General features: G+C 36.0%; 1 protein-coding gene across 1 annotated transcript in view; it reads left to right on the top strand.

Annotated features, from left to right (window-relative positions):
- The window catches only part of SNTG1 (syntrophin gamma 1), a 373,437-nt gene that overhangs the window by 216,649 nt on the left and 130,547 nt on the right, over positions 1-26,241 (top strand). Inside the window, exons 5-7 of the mRNA XM_083823020.1 lie at positions 7,748-7,805; positions 10,183-10,226; positions 10,334-10,375. Coding sequence (XP_083679146.1) covers positions 7,748-7,805; positions 10,183-10,226; positions 10,334-10,375 — 144 coding nt within the window. The remainder of the gene's footprint in view (positions 1-7,747; positions 7,806-10,182; positions 10,227-10,333; positions 10,376-26,241) is intronic.

Here is a 26,241-nt window from a genome sequence, read left to right as displayed (position 1 = left end):
TCATGTTACTTCAGTGCAATTCATTAGCTCGACAGAAAGCATTATTGCTTACTCATATCGCTTATTTTGCTTACACATCAAGCAACTGTAGTGATTTATCACGTTACCATATTTTGCCTATCCTCAGTAAGAATTAAGAACATGGAAGTGTAAGTGATTCTTTTCGAGGGACAGAGGGTTAATCATTTTTGTCATAATTTTTCTGTAAATCTATATTGCTGCAATATTGAAAACCTTACCTTAGCTCTGAATCTCAGTGTAGAGATACAATGTTAATTTTATCTTCTAAACAGCAGTCCTCAGCCTCAAAATGGCAATGGAGAAAATCAAGTGTACTTCACATGAATGCAAAGAGCCTTAAATTATGCATATTATGTGGAAGTATAGACTTTCCTGTGAACATCTGCTAGTACTGACCTTATAAGAAATGACTCAGAAGAGGGATTAATTTGCTTTTGTGTTGTCATTGATAAGAATATTGCTGAATAGAAATATTAGTTCTTAAAATATATCTTGGTGCACTTGCTGTTATCTCGTTGACCCACTAAAGACCTCTGTGCAAGGAAAACATATTGCTATTTTGTGGCCAAAACTTTCCACGTGTTTAGTCAACGGTACACAAGTTATTTTCTTGCAGTGTCATTATAGGTTACTGTTCTCTGAATAACGATACAGTAATGCGTGTCAGTGTAACATAAAGTATATGGGTGATTGAGGTTGTTTTTAGTTGGTAGTAAGAAATAGCTGCTTACAGTAAGGATTTTTGAGGGTTGGGAAGCAAATCTCATGAGGTTTATTAAAATTGACTAAAACCGATTTGTTTAGTTATATAATACAAGAGGTTATATTCTAGAATTAAAATTGTGGGGAAAAAAAAGTCAAAATCACCTTGCATTTAAGTATCAGGTAAATTAAAGAAAGTAAAATATCACTGAGAAATATAAATTAAAAAGTGAATGAGCAGATGGTCTTTCTTATATTAGTGGCATTTTTAAAGCAAGATTATTAGATTCAGACAGTTCTGAATAAACTTCTTGGAAGTTGCAACAGTACTTGAAAGTGCCAAAACAAACTATGGATTTTTCAGACTGTGAATTCAGACTAGGAGGGTAGTTCTCTTTTTATGCATTTATGAAAGACCTAACATTCCACATAAATTGAATAAAGTCATGTTTCAATTTAAAAAATCTATATTAAAAACTATATTGAGTGTATTAGAAAAAAATGCAAGAGAATTTACAAACCATGGCATTATATTATTTTACTTAAATGTATTTTCTTGTTTTATTGCATAAATGTTTTAATCAAAATTTATCTAGGTAGTAGAGCTACATAAATTCAGGTTTGAATAGATATTTTCTTTTCAGTTTTTGGAATGACTAATGACCAGATGATGATTGTTAGTTATTCTAACAGATATCCCTTCAACAGATGTCACTAAGTGGACAGATCTCTTTCAACAAAAGAAACTCAAAGTCCCTTGGATGTTATACATTAGGTACTGAAAATGACAAGAATTCCATGGTCTGGCATATTCTGTAGATGTGTATCAAGCAATATGTTTCTTCCTGCTCTAAAAACCAATGAACCTATTTAGCTAGATTCCCCCCCCCCTTTTTTTTTTAATTTTTCCTTTTTTGTAATCCCGCGTTTAAAAAAAAAAAAGAGATGACCAATTTGGATAGCCAACACAATCTAAAATAAGTACTTGTTATACGCTTCTATTATGGCATTTAGCTACCAGTAAGAGACAGAACTGGAACTTAACGTAATACTTTTTGCAATTTTTAGGTATGCTGTGCAGTGTCAGTGTCATATTCTGAAAAGTGACAGTTTTCTGTTTTAAAAGGTACCAATCAATGTTCCCTTTTGCAGATGAGTAATAGTCGGTTACTTTGTTTTGCTTTGTTCTGGAAGATTCCTGAACTTTAATTAAAAAATATTTATTTTAATAATAGAAAAAAATATATATCTTTTTAATTAATGCCTTAAAGTAGAGTTCTACAAATCAGCCTGTGGGAAATGGCCAGTACAAGAACCAAACCTACTGCAAACACATTATGAAGTTTACCTCACAGTATATTCAGGGAGTCTTAACGTACAGTAGTTTTGTCTCTTTGGGATCTAGGAGACATAATACCGACTTCCCAAAATAAAACCCATAACTCATATTTTGGACCTAGGCAAAATGCTAGCGGTGGAGAAAAACAAGGGAGATTCTGTACCTGATCCTGACCGATCTATTTCCTGCGTCTTGTGTTTGTTCTGATTTTTGGCACGTGTGTGTACACACTCACACAGAAAACACATGGCTAATGTAGAGCAGTGTGTATGCTGAGATGCTGTATTTCAACTCTGGAAAGTTCCTACACCTTCCAGAGATGGAGTAGTACTGCAAGAGGTATTTACCAGGAGCTAAATTTCTACATACATCTGAAACGCCAAAGCAGCTTACTTTTGTTTGGCCAACAAGGTTTTTCTCCTGTCTTGGTGCCCACAAGCCAGCTCCACCACTGCCATAGTTTCTTGTGTACCTTTTAAGAAAAAAGCGTCACTGGTCACTTTGTTGTTTTAGGACTTGGTCCCGAGCGCTGCGGTGATTCACAAAGACCTCTTCACAGGGGCTGTGAAGTAGGCAGCTATAGCTGAGCAGCCATCTGTGCTTGTTAGTCAGCACACTGGATCGACTTCATCTCTGCATTAGGGCTTCTGGAAAGGCATTTAAGCCAGTGGACGTGTGCGTGCAGGTTTGCTTGTGGCTGGGTGGGATACCTGCTGTCTGCCACTAAGCTGCCACCTCTTACAAAGCAATTTATTCCTCAAGCACATGATTTTTATTTGAGCCACCACATGTTTCAGAGGCTCAGTCTGGATTTTAAGGATTTAAATGAATGTGAATACGCTGCATCTTCTGCTACTGCTATAAAGTGGGGAAGAAAAACAGTAAACCCCTTTTGATTCAGCAGCAGTGCAGGTAATGTAAGGAGTACTTAGGCCTTTCCTCCTCCTTTTGGTAACTGTTTTCCACAACTCCCCCCTTGCAACAGTAGGTCTGTGTCCTGCAACTCTCAGGTTATAGAAGGTTGAGTATTATCTGAGGATTTACGTTTTGGCTGTGGTGTATTTCAAAGGATGCCTTTCATCTGAGATGTGAGTTATACTAGGGCAGTGATTAATGACTCTCACTTTAAAATATTTGCTTGTGCATTGATAGGAATTTGTCAAGTTTTATCTTTCAGCTCTAGGGTATTCTCTCTTTTTTTTTCTGCTAAACACCTGTTTGCTATCAGAAATCTAACATGAGCAAGTCGCCTATTAATTAAGTTTTGGAAGTGTCTTGTCCCACCTTAAATATTCTAGAAAAAAAAAACTAAAATATATATATTTTTTTATCATTATTTTTCCTGCAGAGTACAAGGACAAAACAGTTAATAATTCTAAAAGGAAACTCCCCATTTTTCTTTTGGTGACTTGTATATTCTACTTGTCTCTTCTTTTGTGTTTGAACTTTCATGCTCCAACTGAAGTTGTAAAAATCAGATTCAGCTAACTGCTTAAAAAACTGCTTGCAAAATTCATTTTTACATAAGATCCAAAGCTAAGCCCTTTTAAAAATTGATTATAATCCACTCTTTGTAAGTTTGATAGAACAAAAATACTGTTTTGTGTTTTGCTGTACTTCATTTTACTGAAGTTAATGGTAAAAATTTAATTACATTTGGAGCAGAACTGATCTATTCCACACTATTCAGAAGAAATTATTTTCTCATTTCTGAAGTCCCTTTAGAACTCTCGTTAATAAACCTCTGTGAGAAGGAATAGCCATGGAGAAATAGCCATATAGAAATTGATGAATATAGTATATTTCACTCATCACATCTCCCACAAGTTTGAGTTTCTGGGATTTGACAAGAAGCTGCAAAGTGTATGACTTCTGAAAGAACATCATGTCTCTCAATAATTGGAGAGAATGTAGTGTTCTTGAGGAAACAGGCAATAAAAGTTCATTAAATAAATTAAGGTTTTCACTTACAGTGTGACTTCTGGCTACCAGAACTCTGTACAGGGACATTTTCTTGTATCTGTTTTAGCCTTTTTTTGCTGAGACTGTTTGACTTCTTAGTTTGACTCCACCAAATTATCTGTAAAGCAACTGTCTTTCTTACACCTATGGAGATACTTAGGTGATTCTCCTCCTCTTCATTCATTTTGTGATAATCCTTTTTTATGAACAAATTTTCTCTGCATTTCAAGCGGAAGTAGTTTTTTTTTTTTTTTTTTTTTTTAAAGTGTTAATTAATAGATGAATCATATAGGTTTATGTTTGCAAATCTATCTTTTCATCTTCAAAGATGTGTACTGGTGGAATTTGGTGTTGAACAGAAAAGTTGCAAAGGGCCAAATAACATTAGAACATTATTGTACATATTGTTTAATTGCCGTCATGATACTTGGCACAATTTTTGCTTATGACATCTAACATTCTCTAAGACAGTTCATGAGCACAGTTCAGAACATTACATGGACCACTCCCAGTAGACAAAGTGTATAAAGTCATGCTATTACAACTGGGAAAAGAGTTTAACTACATGGACATGAGCCATGTTGTGACACTAGATGTTAAGGCTAAAACAGGCAGGGCTGTCTCTGTTAGTAGAATAAATGTTACCTTTTAGTATGAAATAAAAATATATATTCAGCTAATGTGAGGTACTGCAGTTCTCACTTGTTGCACACAATGTTCTTTACACTATAAAACTCTGAGGGTGCTGAAATCCACTGATAGACACCAATTTTTTAGACATCCTCAGTCTCTTTCTCAAAACAAGGCAATAATTTTCTATTATACTTGGAGCCAAAACTGAAAACAGTCTTTGTCAAGAAAAAATTTTTCATTTTGGTTAAGCTTTTTTTTTTTTTTTTTTCCTCATGCGACTAAACGTCAGAGAAAAAGCTTTAATATGTAAAAACTGGGATAAGAAACAATCTTCAGATCGGTATCGTGTGACACTTAGAAAGGTGGTGTGGGTGACCTTTAAACTAATGGCCAAAGTCCAGGACTGTGAGCTTCAAACAGCTGCCAGTGATTAAAGATTGCTTTGCTTCTTTTAGCAGGACCACTTCTGGAGGTGGGCAGCTACCTTTAGTCCTGGCTAATACTTCCACAACTTGTCTGCTTAAGGAACAATGACAAAGAAAATTTGCATTGTGAAGATCAGTGGTAGAGTCTGTTTGAGGGCTGAACTATTAAGCCTTTAGCAACATTAATTGACATGTATTATTTCCTTCCACTGGTCTGGGGTTGAAAGGGGGTGGGAGGGTGTTAAGCAATGAAAAAATAACCAATGTTCACAGAGCTTTCTGAAGCAGTGTATCTTTAGAGCCTGTAAAGCCAGACATGCGTGTACTTTTTATTTTACAGAGAATCAAATATGAAGAATGCAGGATGCAAGGCTGCATTGTCAATCAGAAGTAATATTAAGTAACATATTGGAAGAATACGTTTACTTGCTGCAGATTGTTGAAGATGACTGGGTATAGATATCTGGTCAGCTATATTCTCTTTCCACATATGAATTTTTGTTTCTTAGAACAGCAGGCAATACCTCCTTTATTTAAAAATATTAAAAAATATATTTTTATTTTAAAAATATTTAATTTTTTTAAACAAATATTTAAAAAAATATTTAAAAAATTTAAAGGAATTGTTCATACTGGCTAGATGGGGTTGCAGTGAAGAGGTCTTTTTTTTTTTTCAGCAGGGCATTTCTGGATGCTTCTTCAAAACTGCAGTGTAAGTGGAGTTAGATATAGTGGGTGAGCGAGGACAATATAGTGCTGTTGTTGGAATAACATTAATATCCCTCTTTACCAGAGAATTGAGTTTAAGGAGGGAGAGAGGCCAGTTTACTGGGGGCGGGGGGGGGGGGGGGGGGGGGGGGGGAGGAAGTTAGTGATGTTGAGTTTTAGACCTTGCACTAGCTGAACTTCAAATATCCTGGAAAGTGCAATATCTGTGTAACATATTGGAGGCTTAGGGAGGGAACTGGCACAATGATTCTTCTGTTTGTTTGAAAACTACAGAAGTTAAATGTGCATGTGGCTGAGGAAACCTCTGAAGAGAGTAGGGTGATCCTTATAAACTTAGTGAGCTTGAGCTAGTAATCTTAGGTGAAGCCAACCTTTATGGTTGCTGTTCCTCTGATGAAAACCATCAAAAGATGTTTAGCAGGTTATAATGCTACGAATTGTTTGGTTTGAATACCTGTCGAAACCTGACTGAAATGAAGGTAGCCATCTGTGGAGTGAACGCTCAATCCATACAGCAAATATCAATATGTTCTGTGTTTGTAATGCCAATAGAACTTTACGTGTAGACAAATAATTGTCTATTATTAGTGAGATCCCTACTACCTCAAAGTTTTTAGGACCATTTGTATTGATTGTTGCTACCAGATGGAACTTTAATCCTATGGGAAATTTAGCTTGTTTCCTTGCATTCGTCTAGGACACATATGCAGTGGCAGAGATGAGAGGTTCTTCCTTTGCTCAGGTTTAAAATTTAAAGACTTTAGGAGTCTGTCCATACACAGAGAGAGCCGCAGAAACGTGTTTTCTATGGTTTTCTTCTTCTCTGTTCCATGACAGAAATAGCTGTTGAGTGCAGATGTCTGTTCAGTTTCAAACAGTTGGTTATTGAATGAAGAAGGGGATATGTACTAATCCTTAGACCATCAAAATATCCAGGTCAGTCCATTCCACGCAATGAAACTGGGTGCCAGGACCTAAGAAGGCCAGTTTCCAAAGAAAAAATTGTCTGCTAAAGAGAAGAGTAAGCAAACATTTAACTAGGATTCTTAGGCAAAATGACAGTGTGACAGGCTGTCATTTCTGATGATCTGAATTTGTACAGGTTACATGCACCCTGGCACTTTGATGCTATGTTCAGAGGAAGAAAAATAGTTGTGGCTCTGTTATATGCTTTTTCATTTTCTTTCCTTTCTTTCTTTCTTTCTTTTTTCTTTTTTTTTTCCTTAGTGTCCTTTTTACTTAAGGTTTCTTTTTAATACTTTGAGAATCATGAATGCTTCCAGTCCCACAAGGATAAATTGAATGAAACAACAGCATTGAATTGCTGTTGAACTGTTGAATTATCATCCAGCTTTCCTTTATTTTCCCACATTTATTGAACGCCTACTGTTCCATTTCTTAATGTTTTTTCTTTTCTGTCGCTTGTTAGTTATCCCACAGCTTTGCTCACTCTTTGTGCATGTGTGACAGAAATGGAAACAAATAAAGGCTGCTTTTGAGATGAAAGACCAAACTTGCCTTTCTTGGGTTTTGGTTTACCTGTTTCTTACCAGCATGAAAACAGAGTGGTCACAGCATGGTTTCCATTGTGGTGTTATGGCCATTCTGCCTTTGTAGGACACAGTTTCATACATTAAACTACACGGACTCTGCAGAAACTGATGTCCTTCTTCAAGTCTTGTAGAATTTTGAACATCATCCAATTCACTTCCTGAGGTAATGATGGCAACTGAGAGCTTCTATAGGTGAGGCAATAAGAAATTAATCCCAATCAACTCTTAATTAGAATGAAGAAATGGAGAAAAAAGAGGAAAATGTAGGATCAGAATTATTTTCTTGGTCTCTCTGAAAGCTACACTTACAGAAAGGGTAAAATATAATTTCAAGCAAAAATATTTCCAGTAACTCATGAGATTTCCATTTATTCTCTTTTCAGGGTGGAGCAGAACATAATATTCCAGTGGTCATTTCTAAGATTTCCAAAGAACAAAGAGGTGAGTGTCAGATTATTACACTATGTTTTGATATGCTCCTTAAAGCAAGGTGCCTCAAGTCCTGCCTTCAGGAATGTTAAATAGATGCTATTGACGTACTATTTCTCTCTTCATGACATCAAGATCTCTCTATTCTTTAGAACTATTTTATGTAACATACAGAACTTATATTTGGAATAGCTTTTTTTTGTTTGTTTTGTTTTTTCAACACTGTCTTCAATTATTTCTTAAAAGTTCTTGTGAAGTATAATTTTAAGGGGAAAAATAGGAAGCCATTTAGGGAATGAAAATATTTTACAAATTTAAGTAATGAAAAATTGAATAATTCTGTCTTATATTTCTGAATTGTTATTGCCAGAAAGCAGTAGCATATCAAAAGTTTGGCCTTTAAAGCATGTGAATACAAAAAGAGAATGTCTGTCTCTTTATACTGAGTTGAGTAGTAAGGTAGTACTCAGACAGGAGTGGGTAGTGGCAGAACCTTGATAATACCCTGTGTTATTTCAACATTAGATGCTGTGCTATGTAAACCTTTGCAGCAACTGATACACAGCAAAACTGGTACTGCATTAAGGTCTTAACCGTGCTTATTATTTAACCGTGCTGTTTTGAAATTGTTAGAATGATATAGTATGTGCTAGGAAAATGGCTAATTGTTAAAAAGCTCATGATGTGCTCAACGATGAGAGATGCAGCAACGCTGTGAGTCAGTAGTTCTAGAATGTATTTATTTTCTCTATGTTTTTGTATATTTGTGTTCATATGCGTAAGGTCAGAAACTTAAACTTGGAAGCATTTTCCTCCATCTGTAATGCAATAATTCTGGAATGCTGCCTCTGCTCAATTAAAAAGCTTGAGTATAAGAAAAAATGTCATATTCACCCACATACTGCAGATAAAGAAAGGTACAGGGGAATCTTGGAATATTGGGAATTGAAATTTGACCCCTAAACCTAGAAGTTGCATGTAAAGAGGCTACCGAGTAGCAGGGAATTAGTCCCTAGGGAAAGCAATAAGGTTAACCTAAAGAAGTTATACTTGTGACTCCATTTTTTTTCAGTATAAATATAAGTAATACCTAATAATGTGGCATATATTGCATATAGTAGCTATTAAAAAGCTTTTAAGCACTGCAGGAAAAATAAGAAACGTAGATCCAAGTTTAATTGAGCACACAAATGTGCACCCTGTTTTCTTTTATTATTGTTATTATTATTGTTATTTTTTTGCTATAATAACTAATGCAGTATTTCTAACCTCAATACATAGTTGAGTTATAAACTCCATTATTGCTTTATATAAAAATACTGCTGATTTTTAGAGAGCTAGTCATGAGGGACATCTCTTATGTAGAACGAGACTATGCAATTGTCATGCCATGTGTCTGTGCTAGGCATCTTGGATACAGAAAATGCAGTTTAGCCCAGAGCCTGTAACTCAAAGCTTTGGAGGCTTAGTTCTGCCCTCTTCCCAGTGGCATTCCAGTTTTTTTTTTTTGTTTTTGTTTTTGTTTTTTTTGGACCTCTAAACAAAAATATGTCAGCTGATGCATTTCTGAAAACCAGCATTATACATAGAGTGCTTACGTCATGTACAAATGTTCATATATATATAAGTCCTGTGTCTAAAGCAGAATATTATATGCATTTATTTTAAAAACAAAAAAACCCACACCGTACCCATATTTTTTTATCCTCCAATAATTTAAGCATTCTTTGCTACATCTAGCCTAATAAAGCCAGTTCTTCAAACATATTGAGTATCATAATTTATATGAATATTAATGCCAGTCTTACAACTCATGTAAAGAAGTTAAAATTAGTTAGATCAAGTCAAGTTTCAGACTTTCTAGACAGCATCTTCTGTGATGTTTTGGAATGCTATAGATAAATAATTTCATGTTTTCTGTTAACATTCATAATCAAAGATGTAGGATCTAAAGATTCTTTGGTAAAGGCTTGCAAATTAAAAGTTGTCCTTCATAAGTAGGTCTGGAGTCTCTATATTGTTTTTTCCTCAGAACTAATAAGAAATAATCTCTCTCAGGCAAATAGGACCTAGTTTCACAGTCATTCTCTGTTCAGAGAAAAAAATGCCATACCTCACCATAATGGCCCAAAAGATGCTAGAGACTGACGTTTCAGATGCTAGAGACTGATGTTTCAGAGTCTTGGTACTTCGGATGGGTAGACTCCTTCATTGTAATGCTGATATGCTGGTGTTCGGGGGTTAAAAAAAGAATCCAAATAATTTATTTAGAAGTTTTTTGTTTTTTTTTTAAGAATATGGAAAAACATTAAATGAAGTAGGAATACAAGTACAAGCAATATGGGATGTTTTGTGCAAAACAAATGAAAAATATGCTTTTTGTTTTCAGCGGAACTTTCAGGTTTGCTCTTTATAGGAGATGCAATTCTGCAGGTGAGTAAAATGGCAAGTTCCTTTATTTATATTTTTCTAGAAAAGTGAAATGAAATCTATACTTATGAAATGTAGAGTAAGTCTTCTCTTTATTTTTTTAATAACAGATTAATGGAATTAATGTGAGAAAATGCAGGCATGAAGAAGTGGTGAGCTTTTCTGATTTTAAGTCTACTTTCTGTATTTTGTAGATATTGAAATTATAGCAGTGCACTTGTATCATCTATATTATTGTTATATCTAGAAAAAAAAAACTGTACATTCTAGCATGGTAAAACTGATCTTAGTAGGCTTGTTATAATTACTGCCCTCAGATAGGTTTTTCTGTATTAAAGGTGATTATTTTATTATGAGGATATTAGCTGTACATATTCTGAACATTCTTTTTCTGGCTTATACCTATTAAATTTCAGCAGTGCTAAACCTTTCTGGCTGTGTGAGGTCATTTTAATTTCAAAAGCTGTAATTTGCACTATGTTGGAATTTATTTATTTTAAAAAACAAAACAAAACACTATTTAGCAATCAAAACAAAACTATTATTCTGGCTTCCTTTCTCTGGCTGTTACTTACAAGGATGCTCTCCTTCCTCAGTTGAGCCATAAGGGTTTAAAAGAACAGTGAATTGAGATTTGATCTAGAGAAGTCGTGTATTTGAGAGCTCTGTAGTAGGCTAGTTCCCTTGGTATATCAGCTTTAGTAAAAGTGTCATATATTTTTGTTATGTTTGTCTTTTTGAGGCTACTTAAGTACTTTCAGAAGTAAGAAACACTATACTTCTGAAAATAATGCCAGAACAGAGAAGATTGCCAAAGAAGTTATCCTTAAATCCTGCATAGGTACATATAATTTATTACCTGTAAAGCTTACTTTGCCAATTCAAAAATTTAGTATTTAATACTATAATCTATGACAGATCATTAAATGTATGCCATTCAGGTATAAAAAGCACACGTTAATAAAGATTAATTTCTGATGAACAAATTAGTGCAGGCTGAAAGCTTAGATCAGTGCACTCTTCCATCTCTCAGAGTGCATTTTTGCACTGGTTTTGTGTTGCAAATCGTGCATCATTCTTTAGAGCCTTAATCCACCTTCTGCGTACGTAGGCTTACAATCATATTTGCAGTAGTTTTAAACTTCAGCTGTGCAACAGTGATCAGATTTAAATCTTTTATAAGCTTACTATAGTTGTTTGGTTTAATGTGCATTAATACGGTAAATTTCTCAATGGCATTTCAATGGGGTGTTGGATTTTCAAGACATGAAAACAATATATTAATAGAAGTGCAGAGTTGCACATGCAAAGGCAAACTGAAAACTGGAAAGTTTAATCAAATGTGCCCAAAGGGGCAGGCAGATTGACATAGAGTAGCAAGGTATTGTTGTGTTAAAGTTTGCTTTATACCTTTCTATCCTACATAACCTGCTTCTCAGACTCCTTATAGGTAATTCTTTCTGAATGATAATAATAAAAAGAAAACATTTTATCTTACCAGTTTTGAATGTATCTTTGTGTGATCTGCAGCGGAGTTATAAAACCAATATATATAAAAAAAAAAAAAAAACATAGCAAATGAACTCTGATAATCTCCTAGTATTTTTCAGATACGTTCACTTTCAAGTGATATATATGTATGTGGATTAAATTTGTTTTAAAGCCTGAGTATAATCTCTACTGCTATAGTAGTTGTATATAATTATATATCTGTTTATACATTGTTCATTTGAGTGTGATTTTAGGTATAGCCCTGGGTAAAGAGCAAGTACAGAAACTGTTTTGCCAGCAGGATTTATAGGTGGATTTTGTTTGCAGCATGCCCTGTGGAGTTTGAGTTGTTCTAGCACTCCTGTCTTGCAGAGTTTTTATTGAATATGGGATCCATAGCTCTAATCTCAAGGTAACAGAGAAAATAGGAAGTATGGGGGGTATACTTCCTCACAGCAGAGAGTGGAACAGCAATGGAGACTTAATTTTCAATCCTTATCACATCTAGGTACTTTTAAAATGCCTATGCAAGTTTCATGAGCTTTGTTTTATTCTGATTTTATTTTATTTTTTGTAACTAATTAAGACATAGCAGGTATCATGTGAGATTATATTGATGTTTTGCTTTGTCCTGATGTCTTAGAAAATACTTACTATAAACGCCTATGAAATTTTTTGCAGTGTGTGAAGCTGAAACTTCCCATAGGAAATTCAGACTTGTATATGTATCTGCAGTTCGAATCCTGTTAATGTTTATTCTTGTTCTTTTCTAGATCCAACACTTCTTGCTGTTTGCAGAAACATTTTAAGCAAATGTCCTAACCTCATAACTCTGTAATGAAAAAATCTGCATCATAATCAGTGCAGCTTATGATATTACACCAGTGACAATTGGCTCTAGTATTTCACCATGCTGTTTTTACTACACTACACAAATAAGATTATTTTTCCATTTGAATTTCAAAATTAAATAGTTTTATCAGATTAGGGCTTTCTTTCATAGCAGGGAGAATCTTTCCTTGTTATACGGTAAATTTAGTTGGCTTAACAGTTGTGGGTACTCTTGTTGTCCTTTGTTGTCTGCCATTAGTTATTCAATCTGGTGATGTAGCATTCAGTGATGCACAGGTCATCTTATTCCACAAGTATACTATAACCTGAAGCCTGAGTATGACAAATCGATATATAGATAAGACACTTATAAGACTGGATATGTAGGTTTATTCATTTCCAGTATACCTTACTAGAAGTATCTGCTCAGTTCCTTTCTGAATTTTCTTAGCTTTAGGTGAGTCACTTAATTTTGAGTTTATTTTTCTGTTTGTAGAAGATGAAGATATTATTCATTACCGTGAAAAGATACTATGAGTTTCTATCAAAGACAGAAGGTCAGCTTGTTATTCAGCTTGGATTTTAAAGAATCCCATCTGAGTACAATGTAACGTTGCTTCACTCCAAGAGCTGTCCTATGGTGAAATAAATACATGCTGTCTGTAGTGAAATATTGGCACAGGGAGAGGTTGGGGAGGAGGGGGATTTATAATTTTCTTTAAAAATATCTCCCAATATCATATTGGCAGTTTCTCTCCAAAAGTATAGTCTCAGGTTGAATTTGGAAGTAGGGAGAGTCTGTTACATCCTTTAATTTACATGAATTTTTGCTCTTTCTATTCTAGATATATTCATTATTTCTTTGACTTTTTTTTGACTCTCCTTAACATTTTACAAGACTGTTTGAAAGCTGATATTAGGAATAGTATGCATAGACAGTCATATAAGTTTAGGCTTTTGTCTGATGAATTTGGTCCTATAGTGCATAAGGTGTCAATCCACACACCTAGTCTTTTAAGGGCTCACAATTAATACGATAATTCATAAGGCTAGAAACTAATACATCTGTAGCCTGGAAACTAATTCATCTGTAGACCTTACCTCCACTTAATGTTCAAACATATAGATAGGCAATCAGCAGTATAATGCTGTTCTTGCAACACGTGGATTTTTTTTGGTGGTTCTAGGGCTAGCCACTCCATCACTAACAATGAAGAAATGTTATGTGACAGTGAGAGGACCTTCTGTGAGCTACTCCCTTCAAGCTACCACTTAGTAGCTTGGAGTAGAAGTGTATGTGTCAACTCAGTTGCATACTATCGAGAAGCTTGTGTTGGATCTAGTGCATCTGGATGTTAGGAAGTACTTCTTTACCGAACGGGTTATTAAGCATTGGAACGGGCTGCCCAGGGAGGTGGTGGAGTCACCATCCCTGGAGGTCTTTAAAAGACGTTTAGATGTAGAGCTTAGCGATATGGTTTAGTGGAGTACTTAGTGTTAGGTCGGAGGTTGGACTCGATGATCTTGAGGTCTCTTCCAACCTAGAGAAATCTGTGAATCTGTGAATCTTTTCTAGCAAAATGACCCGAAATGGGATGTCCACGTGCATTGCATTGTAGCTTTGGCTTTCTCCTTTTCCCTGTAATTGTAGCAGGGCTGTAACTGTACCTGTGATTGATATCAGTGATATATATTGAAGATTATATGAAGGTGATGGCATAGAAACAGTTGCTTAATTGCAATCATGTGCAACTGACAAAGCTCTTACTCTGATTTTTTCTTTTAAATGTGTTTTCATCAAAACTTTTTTAAAAATCCATTATTAATAGTTTCAGTAACATTTTTTGTAATGTTTTTTTAAAGAAGAATGAGCATATTGTATTTATAAGGCAGGACATGAAACCAAATGATCTGAAATCTCACTCTGTCTTGACTTTTACGAATATATCTTTTGGTAAATGAAGTTTTTATGTTATCTTTAACTGTGAAACAGAGACCTATACTATTATCAGGTTTAGTTCACTGAATTATATGAAGTACTTCAGAATCTGTTAGAGAAAAGGATCTTTAGAAAATGTTTTCTATTAATATTGTGCTGTTTGGTGATAGTGATAACAGCAGCCTGCACATACACATTAACTCCTTGTCATATTATGTGGCAGAGATCCTGTACTGTAAAACTCATAGCACAGCCATTTAATTCTTTCCTCTGTAGATTGGATGAGGGCTTTAAATATTGAATCTGTGTAGTCAGCACTTCTGAGAGGAAAAAAAAAATTATTCTTCAATTTGAACCTTTTGGAAATCCAATAGTTTTCTTCATAAGAAGAGGCCAAGTTATTACTTCTTCCATATAGCCGTTGTTTTCTACATGAGACTCATGGATTACAAGAAAAATGATAACATCACTTTAACTACCCTGGTATAATTAATGAAAACTTTTGTGATACTGTATTTATAATGTGTTTATTGTTTGTGAAATTTGGAGCTAATAATCTGACATGTATTTCAGCATTGATTTGAAATGAATGTACATCAGGTAGAATAGAACCTAGCAGGTGGAAATAGTTTGCTGTCTTTTCTTTAGGTTGGTTGGTTTTGGAGGTTTTTTTTTTTGTTTTTTTTCCTGTGTAGTAGAAATTTCTTGTATTAAAATACATCTTGGAGTTTCATTCTTACATGTGTTTAGCTATGCTTTCAGTGTTCAAATAAATATTTCTCATGTCATACTCAGAAAAGACTCAAACTTATTTAAGAACTTTGATGTTAGACTTTTTAAAAACACCAATTTGTGCTGCATGTCTTCCCAACTTATATCTTTTTCTCAAGATAGCTCTCCCTATATTGGTCATTTTATCAAGACTCCACCTTTTAAAACTTTTCATCAGTTCTAGTGAGTTTTAGTAGATGGGGTAGAATACGTTCCCCTCTGCTCTGGTCAGGCCTCACTTGGAGTACTCTGTCCAGTTCTGGGCTCCCCGGTACAAAAAAGACAGGGAACTCCTGGAAAGAGTCCAGTGGAGGGCCACAAAGATGATACAGGGCCTGGAGCATCTTCCCTATGAAGAAAGGCTGAGAGACCTGGGTCTGCTCAGCCTGGAGAAAAGAAGACTGAGAGGGGATCTCATCAATGTGTATAAATACCTGAGGTGTGAGAGACAGAGGGATTTGGCTAACCTCTTTTCAGTGGTTTGTGGGGATAGGACAAGGGGCAATGGCCACAAGATAGAGCACAGGAAGTTCCGCACCAATACACAAAAGAACTTCTTCACAGTGAGGGTGACGGAGCACTGGAACAGGCTGCCTAGGGAGGTTGTGGAGTCTCCCTCTCTGGAGATATTCAAGGCCTGTCTGGATGCCTACCTGGGTAGCCTGCTCTAGGGAACCTGTTTTGGCAGGGGGGTTGGACCCGATGATCTTTCGAGGTCCCTTCCAACCCCTTCAATTCCGTGATTCTGTGATGCCACCATGACTAATATTAAGTCAATATGATTGGTATTTTTATTTTCTTTTTACATAGCTATGGTTCTCAAAGTGAAAATCCATTGGGATTTAGTGTGATAAGACTGAAAGACAGAATCAACAGTTACGGTGTGAGACCCTTCAGACAGTTGCCATTGCTTCTTTCTTTGGCATGCAGTTCTATTAAGGCTGAAAGCCTGTGCTGCAGAGAAAATAGACAACTGAGCAGAGGTTTTAATGTGTGTGCCCTTAGACTTGATTGGTTTGTGACCTTGTTTACATTGATACTTTAATTGTTTACGTTGATACTTTACTTAACCTGGCCTTGAACACCTCCAGGGATGAGGCATCCACAGCTTCTCTGGGCAACATGTTCCAGTGCCTCATCACCCTCTGAGTGAAGAATTTTCTCCTAACCTCTAATCTCCCCTCTTTTAGTTTAAAACCGTTCCTTCTAATCCTATCATTATCTGCCTAAAAAATTGTTGTCTTTTTTATAAGCTGCCTTTAAATACTGAAATGCCATAATGAGGTCTCCCTGGAACCTCCTCTTCTCCAGGCAGAACATCCCCAGCTCTCTCAGCCTTTTTTCATAGGAGGGGTGCTCCAGCCCTCTGATCATTTTCATGGCTCTCCTCTGGACCGACTCAGAGATTCACATCCTTCTTGTGCTGGAGGCCCCCAGACCTGGGTACAGCACTCCGAGTGGGTCCTCAAGAGTGCAGAGCAGAGGGACACAGTCACCTCCCTCACCCTGCTGGCCACTCCTATGGTGATGCACCCCAGGATGCAGTTGGCCTTCTGGGCTGCAAGTATGCACTGCCGGCTCACGTCAAGGCTTTCATCCACCATAACACCCAAGTCCTTCTCTTCAGGGCTGCTCTCAATGAGTTCTTCTCCCGGTCTGTACTCACGTCTGAGATTGAATAGCTGTACAATAACTGAAAAATAAGAAAATGCTTGTAGAGCACTAGAGGCCTAATTATTTTAAATCTGTTTCTGAGTGGCTGTTATTTCATAAGACACAGTCCACTAGTTGTTGCTAGTTGTTGTTTTGTTTTTTTTTTTTTAACTTGGAATAATTACTTCATAATAATATAGTCGGATTATACAAGAATAGCATAGAGAGGATCGAGTGCCACCAAATGGCAAATGAAACAAAAATACACAAAGCACTCTGTGAGTTCCGAACAATTTAGTGTAGGAAAAAAAGAAACCTTTTATAGGCATAAATATCTTCCCAGGTCACTAATACATTTTTTTTCATTTATGCATATGAACTAGAAAATATTGTATGAAAGGCAACAACAGAATTTTCTTTAAACAAGAAATAGCCATGTGATATAGACTCTTGAGAAATGTTCACCTGTAAAAGTCACCTTCTTTATTTCTTACAGCTTGTCATGGACCCAAGACATTAAATAGGACAAAACAGAGTACATGCACTATTTTAGCTAGTCAGAAAGATTCACAAATAAAAGACATGCTCAAAAAAGTGCAAATATGCATATGCAGGCATAGAGAGTTATGACATTTTCTCAGCAGTTACTATATCTGATTTAACTAATCAGATTTGTCATTGTTCTGGGTATAGAAAAATCAGATGGGTGCAAGGAAGAAACTTTATATCCAGGGGTTATCTCACACCTGTGCATATTTTTAGGTGTCCCCCCCCCCCTTTTTTTTCTCTCTATGATGGGTCTTTGTCTTCTGACAGTTTGTTCAGTGGAGGAGGAAGGAGAAAGGAGGATGGATTCTATATATTTTTCATTAGTATCCAGTGTTGGACTGTTCCAGCCAGATACATGGAGGTTTCCAGATGGCCCACTTCTCAACCACTAGTATGGTACAGTATAGTACTGCTGTTCTGGTATCTGTTTGTCAGCACTGGGCCTATTTTCTAGGTATATCCTTTTTATCTTTTTTTTTTTTTTTTTTTCTTAGTGGTGCCTTGATAATACTGGTATCTTTCTACAAGTTCAGTTTGGTACTGCCAGTTTCCCATTAGTTGTTCTGCAAGATGGTGCTAGTAAAGCTGCTTATGCTAGTAAGAGATTCACAGATCACAACAAAAACTCTGGTGCAGATGTTGTGACAGAAGGAAGAAATTCTTCATTAAAATTGACAATGGTTACCCTTTCTTCAGATTGTAGTGCACAGACACGCAGACAGTATTGCCTCACCATGCTGTTTGTACTTTTCTGAACAAGATGGGAAGTAGTCAGTGCTCAGGTTGAAATGGCATTACCAGGATAATGACGTGTATCTGTAAATTATGTCTAGTAAATGTAGAATGTAGGTAGCTCTGTTCTATTTCACGTGGCCTTGTCAAGCCAGTCCCAATTCAGAATACGTCAAAGGTTCTAATTATACTCACCCATTAAAAGGAAAGTTCAAGGGAATAATTTGCATTAAAACAACTCCCATGTTTTAGCACATTGGTGTGCAGTACTAAGTTCTGAGGGTATCTCTGAATTCCCTGAAATACTGAAATACCTTCTTATAATATTCTGAATATAGCGTATTTACATATTAAATGATTAGACATATTTAACAGGATCTTCATCATACCTCAGTAATCTTAAGGTTTTTTTTGGCATCTTTTATACAGTCATATTTACATAAAGATATAATATAAAACACACTAAAAATCCCCTGTGCACTTCAGGTCATAATGCATTATTTCTGAATTACTGATTGCAGAGAAAAGTGTAAGTGAGAGATAACATTTGCCTTAATGAAAGCTAATAGATGAAACATAGAGTTTAAACATCTTTCACCCTGAAAGATTACAAGGTTTTACAAGCTATTTAAAGCATCATTCTATCAATCAATAAATGAAGTTTTAGGGTTAAATGAATCAAATGCACAACAATGACCACAGAAACAAATCTTTGAGACAAAGTAGTATTTTTTTCTAATTAAAATCTTGGGATCTTTGGAATTTGGCAGTACAAAGACATTTAAAATTTTACTTTAACCTCTGCAACTACAGCTCTTAATATCCGACAAGTTATCAAGTCCCAAATTTTTATATCTCAGTAGGAAAGTGTTATCTAAATGCAAGACTGTGCTATTTTGAATCATCTTTTTATATAGTTGTTCCTTAGATAACTTTGAGTTATGTAGCATCAGCATTGTTTTCCTATTTTCTGAATTTCTGTAGCCTCTGACAGCACACAGAAAATTGTAAACCAAAATTAAGGTTTGAGAGACCTACATTTTCTAAACTTGGGGCCTCTGATTTGTGCATTCATCTGTGAAATTCTGATATATCACCTAGCAGCAATGCAACAATTTTTAAAAAGCATTTTGTTTTTCTTTTGTTGTCAGTGTTGCTTTTTTTTTTTTTTTTTTTTTTGCTTCGGAATACATATCCATGTTATTTAACTGTCTATACATTCTGTTTTTTATAGGATTTTTATGTCTGAAATGGTAATTAATTGCTGTCAAGAGAAGATTTTTGTGGGGTTATTGCCTAATTAGGAAAATAAAATGAGGGTTGCAATGAGATATCCAGTCTGATCACTTGGGGTAAATATCTCAGATTTATGCTTAACCTCATAAGTTATGAAGACCTCATTCTATACACTGGTAGAACTTTAATTCAGCAGCACATTTTCGTAATTACGCTGAAATAAAAATTGGCTATTTTATCTACCTTGGTATTATATGCTAATCTTTTTCTCTTTCCAAAATGTATGTAGATATCCTCCAGTTAGTTAATATCCAGTGTGAGTACCCCAACGTCAGTTTTTCCAAGGCTTAAAACACAGATGCTGCTGCAAATGATCCTGAAATGTTTAGGCAATATTGTTTGTGGATATTCCATATTACAGGATAGCTGTGTTGAATCGCAATTCAACAAAATATTTATGCCTTTGCCTAAAAGTATCAGTTTAAGTGTTTTGCTAAATTGGGGACTTTTTTGTTCTGTAATTTTTATTTTTTTTTACATATATTTACAAAGAACAAAGTCAGTTTCTCATCTGCAGGTAGATGCAGTACAATTCTTTTGTACTGCGTAGCATTAAATGCTATGAAAGACTTATTATATGTTTTCTCAGATGAAAACTTAGTTCTTTTGCCATTGAGCTCGTTCCCTGAAGTACTGAAATATCTTATTCTGAGATTAAATCTTGAGCTGCTGAGAAGTTTAGCAGACTTAACTGCATATATTGATCTAAAACACTACTTCAAATACAAATTTGTCCAAGAATTACGCTTTATGTCATTGTGAAGTCAATAACATTTAGTGTCAAACAAATAGCAGTAGGCTTGCACATTAATATTATTCAAATTTAGAATTAAAATTTGATTTCAAACTCTTTAAGACCATTTTGTATTAATTTTTCATGAGCACTTATGTGCTGGTGCTTGATTAGTGTGACTGTTCATGAAAAGTAAATGTTAAGGTCATATTTGCCAACAGCAAATTTTATATTGAATATGTAAATGTGAAATTTGCCACTAGCTGTTTGTTCGACCCCAGTCTTGCAATGTGATTAGTGTAAGCACACCCTTATTCTGGAACTGATCCCTCTCTGCCCCTGAACTGAGGCTCTGCTTTGTCAGATAAAATGTTCAAGCAATGTTTTCAATGATCTTAGACATATCTCTGTTCAGAAAACATTTAAAATTTAAGAATGTATTTCAAATAGCTGGGCTAACTGGGAGGCTTGAAGCATTAGGAACAGAAGCAGTAGCCATGTTATGCAGTTTAGTAATGTGCATGCCTTTTGAATATTACTAATGATCTTTTCACAAAAAGCATACAGAAAGAACATGCTTGTTTAGTAAATGTTGCATATATGTTGGCAAAGCTGTGTAGAAATCTGTAGATGTTGTTGTAACAGTACTGTAGATGCTTCTCCCATTTCAATAGGAATCTTGTTTTGGTTACTAAGAGGATCACACATTTCTTCCAAAGAAGCTATGATCAATTTTTTTTATTTGGAATGTAGCAATGAGATTGATCCCAAACAAAATCTGATTACTATTTTAAATTTATGAATTATCACACCAATGAGAGGTTTACACAAATAAATTGTATTATAATTAAACCATGTAATATCTGTAGAAGATTAAATATGTATATTACTGGAACTACTTTAAACTGGAATTAGTCATATTGACCTAAAACATTTAACAGCTGGTGAGGTTGAGTAGTTTAGCTACATGGTGATGGCTTTATCAGCCTCATACAGTTGTAATAAACAACCGTAAAATGTTTTCTTTTGCTCAAAAGAATTAAAGTTCCTATTTCATATTCTTTTTAAAATGTAGAATAAATGGAAGTTTAGTTTCTGTTTAGAAGTTTAGAAACTATTCTACGTTTTCAGTATTAAGGGGTTTGCTTCATTCTTCTCATCCACTTGTTTAGAAACCCATTAAATATATAATTACAAAAATGCATTTATGAATTAACAGAGAAGAATAGTAGATGCCCAGCAGTTGAGTACATAATAACTTTCCAAATAAAAGGAACAGTTGTGAGAGTTTAAAGAAGAGGAGTTCTTAAAACTATATAACTGATTGTTCAGTGTAGCTGAGTAATCGTAGAGAAGGAGAACCATACTGGGGTAGGCAATATGAAAACAAGGATAGGCACTTGTGTGATTCAGCTCCGTCATGCACTCACTACATACAGGTGTATTGAAAAAGCTCATGAAACATAGAGTCTAGGTGAGTCTTCTGGTTCTTTGAAATTTTTGTTCGTTTGTTTGCATAGGTATTTTCTTGTCATGAGTAACTGCATCATTTAAGCATTGAGGTAAGGTCTGTACATGAAACATGTCAAATTTCAGTTGATTCGATGCTTACACTTTAATCAGAACATTAAAATGCATTTTATTCGTGTTCTATGTATTCTAATATATGTTATAGGATACAAGAAACATTAAAATGTAATGTTTCTCTCGCTCAAAATACTATTCTTTGTACTATACAAGTACTATTCTTTGTACTCTACAGTATCCTTTTATAAAACAAATACTGATATTTTATTTTCCACTCATTTTCTTGTTAGAATGAATGATCATTCAATGACTAAGAAATGCATACTTGTGTACATTTTTCTTCTATGAACACAGTTCAAGACCAGTAGTAGTCCATGGAATATAGATTTGGGAATGTTAATGAAACCAATTGTATGGAAGAGATTTTACATGAGAATCGACAGGCTGATGTTCAACTGGGTGATTCAGAGAAGTACTGGTCACACAGAACCACAGAATGGCCGAGGTTGGAAGGAACTTCTGAAGATCATCTAGTCCAACCTCCCTGCAGAGCAGGATCACCTAGAGCACATTGCACAGGATGGCATCTAGGCAGGTTTTGAATATCTCCGGAGAAGGAGACTCCACAACCTCTCTGGACAACCTGTTCCAACACTCTGTCACCCTCACAGTAAAGAAATGCCCTCTCATATTCAGCCGGAACCTCCTGTGCTTCAGTCTGTGCCTGTTGCCTCTCATCCTGTCGCTGTGCCCAAATGAAAAGAAACCGACTCCATCCTCTCGACACCCTTCCCTCAGATAGTTATATACACTGATGAGGTCTCCCCTCAACCTTCCCTTCTCCAGGCTAAACAGGCCCAGTTCTCTCAGCCTGTCCTCATACAACAGGTTCTCCAGTCCTCTAATCATCTTAGTAGCCATCCTCTGAACTCACTCCAGCAGTGTCCCTCTTGTACTGGGGAGCCCAGAACTGGACACAATACTCCAGGTGTGGCCTCACCAGGGCTGAGTAGAGGGGCAGGATCACCTCCCCTGACCTACCTGCAACACTCTTTCAAATGTACCCTGTGATACCGTTGGCTTTCTTGGCCACACAGGCACTTTGCTGGCTCATGGTCAGACTGCTGTCCACCAGGACTCCCAGGTCACTCTCTGCAGAGCTTTTCTCTAGCAGGTCAGCTCCCAGCCTGTACTGGTGCTCGGGGTTATTCCTTTCTAGGTGCAGGACCCTTCACTTGCCCTTGTTGAACTTCATGAGGTTCCTCTTGGCCCAACCCTCCAGCCTGTCAATGTCCCTGTGAATGGCAGCACAGCCCTCTGGGGTATCAGCCCCTCCTCTGAGCTTCGTGTCGTCAGCAAACATGTTGCCCTTTTTGAAGACTGGCATGATATTGGCGTTCTTCCAGTCCTCAGGCACCTCTCCTGTTCTCCAAGACATTTCAAAGATGATGGAGAGTGGCCTAGCAATAACATCAGCCAGCTCCCTCAGCACCCATGGGTGCAATCCATTGGAGCCCATGGATTTGTGGATGTCAAGTTTTCTTAGGTGATCTCTGACCTGATCCTCTTCAACCAAGGCAAAGTCCTCCTTTCTCTGGACTTCCTCTCTCGTCTCCGGGGTCTGAGATTCCTGAGGACTGATCTTAGCAATAAAGAATGAAGCAAAAAAGGTATTCAGCAACTCTGCCTTCTCTGTATCCTTTGTCAACAGGGCACCTGCCCCATTTTCCCCAGTCTTCCTTTTTCTACTGATGTATTTGAAGAAGCCCTTCTTGTTGTCCTTGACATCCCTTGCAAGATCTAATTCCAAATGAGCCGGGGCCTTCCTTGTCGCATCCCTGCATACCCTGACAGTGTCCCTATATTTCTTCCAAGTGGCCTGTCCCTTTTTCCACATGCTGTAAACTTCCTTCTTCTGTCTGAGCTTCACCAGGAGCTCCCTGCTCATCCATGCAGGTGTCCTGCCCCCTTTGCTTGCTGTCTTACTCACAGGGGTGCTTGGAGGAAGTGATGCTTGAATATTGACTAGCTGTCCTGGACACCCCTTTCTTCTAGGGCCCTAACCAATTGATTCTTCCAAGTAGATTCCTGACGAGGTCAAAGTTTGCTCTACTAAAGTCCATAAGTCCAGGTCACTGATAGATCACTGTAAACAATGTCGTAGAGTTAGAATTTATAAAGGGAAATCATATTTTTCACTTTTCAGAGTATGAGATGGAATGTTCAGGGGCCTGTCACTGGCATTACCAGTTTTCAAACACAATTTTAGCAAGTTCTAATTCCTCGCTTTCTGTAGTTTCTGCATTGAATTAATGGTCTGCTAATGATTTGATATAATATGAACTGTGATGACCAGTATGTGCAGTCTTTAGTAGAACAGAATTCCCAATTAAAGTACATGACCTAAGAATGCTAATTAAGCACTTCTAGCTATATTTTTATCTAGATTATGTTTATTAACAATGCTAAGTTTAATGAAAGAAGAACAGGAAAATGCCGTCAGAGCATTTTTTTTCTGGCAGACTTTTACTTTTTTGTAAACCATGATTTATTTATTTTTTCTTCCTTAGGTGTTAATGGTTATCTTTTGCTGAGGCACTCCTCACTTTTGAAAAGATAAACATCTAACTAAGCAATAATTGCAGTCTACTGCTATTCTGAATTGCAGTCTATTGCTATTACTAAACACTTCAGTGCTGATTATGGAGCATAATAATATTTATAGAATTACCAAATACTGTTATTGGAACTTTTAGACAACCTTGTAAGTACTCCATTCAACAAATGTTAGATGTACGTGTTTAAAAACAGATCTTTTCTTCCACCTTGACTGTAAATATATCAGTGAAGTAATAAAATTCTCTTTTTACCTTGGCACTGCTTTGAAGGAAGAGCTGATAGGAGCTGGTATCCCCTGTGGACTATATTTGGTCCTCTCTTATCTGATCTAATTTTGGTTTTCTTGGGAGTTAATTATCTTTTCAATAAATTATTTCTGAAATTTATCTTTCTCCTTCATCCTCTATATACTTGTTGATGTTGCTTACATCTGATTATTTTAGTCATTTTCTATGAACAAAACTTTGTAGATGTCTCTTACTGTCAACTAATGCAAATGACCTACTTTGCATGTAGGCTTTAAACATGATTATCCGTTTTTAAAGGAAGGTCACTTAGTTTTCTACTAATGCTTTATACATGAGACTTGAGGTTGCATATTATGGAACTTTTATGTACAAAGCCCATGAGCTAGTGAAAACAGGTAGGGTGAAGAGCAATGAATGAAGCCAGAAGACAGTTACAATAAGATTGGTATGATATTGTCCACCTGAGAAACCACGTGATGGTCTAGCTCAAATGAGTGCTGTCACTTGGAATCAAGAATAATTTTACTTTTAAGCGGTAAGTCTGATGGGACTTGTCGAAAAGCATCAAACCCTGAATCTCTGTGCATATTGCTCTGAAATGATCTTTTATATAGTTTCTTTGTAGCTGGAGCATTCACTGTGTAAGTGCTACCTTGGTTCAGTTCTTGTGTCATCCTGAGAAACTCTAAACTTCTATTTGCCACTCTTCAGAATAATTACTTAGTGGTAGGCTTAGGTAGAGTATCAGCACATGCACCATTCTGCCCTGCATTTCTTTTTGCTTTGTTTGAGGAGCCTCCCTGTTCTAGTGTGGAAATCATTTGGTTTTGTATCTAAACATTTAGTACAAGTTGTACAACCAGGCAGTAAAATACAAAATCAACAACTCTGGTAATGTCAAGCTATGACCTGAGGTGTACTTTCAGTTGTACAGCCTGAGTTGGAACTGTTGTCATAAAAAATGTGTTCTAGTTGGCTCTGTACATCAATAACAGAAATTTTCTGAAGAAAAACTTTGATAGGTTTAACTATCGTATTAATTGATTAACATTCTTTGTGGGAAAATATTCTGATTGTTATCCGATCACAGGAATTTAAAACACCCCATATTGTGATGTGTTTTTAATGTGTATATTCTGTATTAATGACATTGTTTTTTACTGAAAGAAGCTATTGGTTTTTTGAATAAACACAATTCAGCTGTGTGCATAAATTGAGCATTCTGGCCTCAGACCTTTGTGTCATTGTACCAGAATATATATTGTATTATTTGCTGATAGACTTGATGATATTAGTGGATTGTGCAAACTATGCACAGTATCTCTCTCTTTTTTTTTCTCTTTTTTTTTTTTTTTTCCAGATGTTTATAATTCAAGGTATTCATTAAAGAACTGAATTCTTCTTTCAAGCATACTGATGAGTGAAATCTGCTCCAGCTCAGGAGACCACAAATCTTAGATAATATACATCTTCTGTTTAAGTCCTTTCTACTTCATTTGTGGATAAATTTCATTTGTAATTTAAGAGTGAATTTACAGCCCCATTCAGGAAAAAATACTTACTGAAGTCAGAGGCATTTCATGCATCAGTGCTTTCATGAATATATTGAGAGAGACTTCAGCATATGCT

This window comes from Anser anser, assembly GCF_964211835.1.
Source record: "Anser anser genome assembly, chromosome: 2".
In the NCBI taxonomy this organism is placed as follows: Eukaryota; Metazoa; Chordata; class Aves; order Anseriformes; family Anatidae; genus Anser; species Anser anser.
This window is presented reverse-complemented; position numbering and strand designations above follow the sequence as displayed.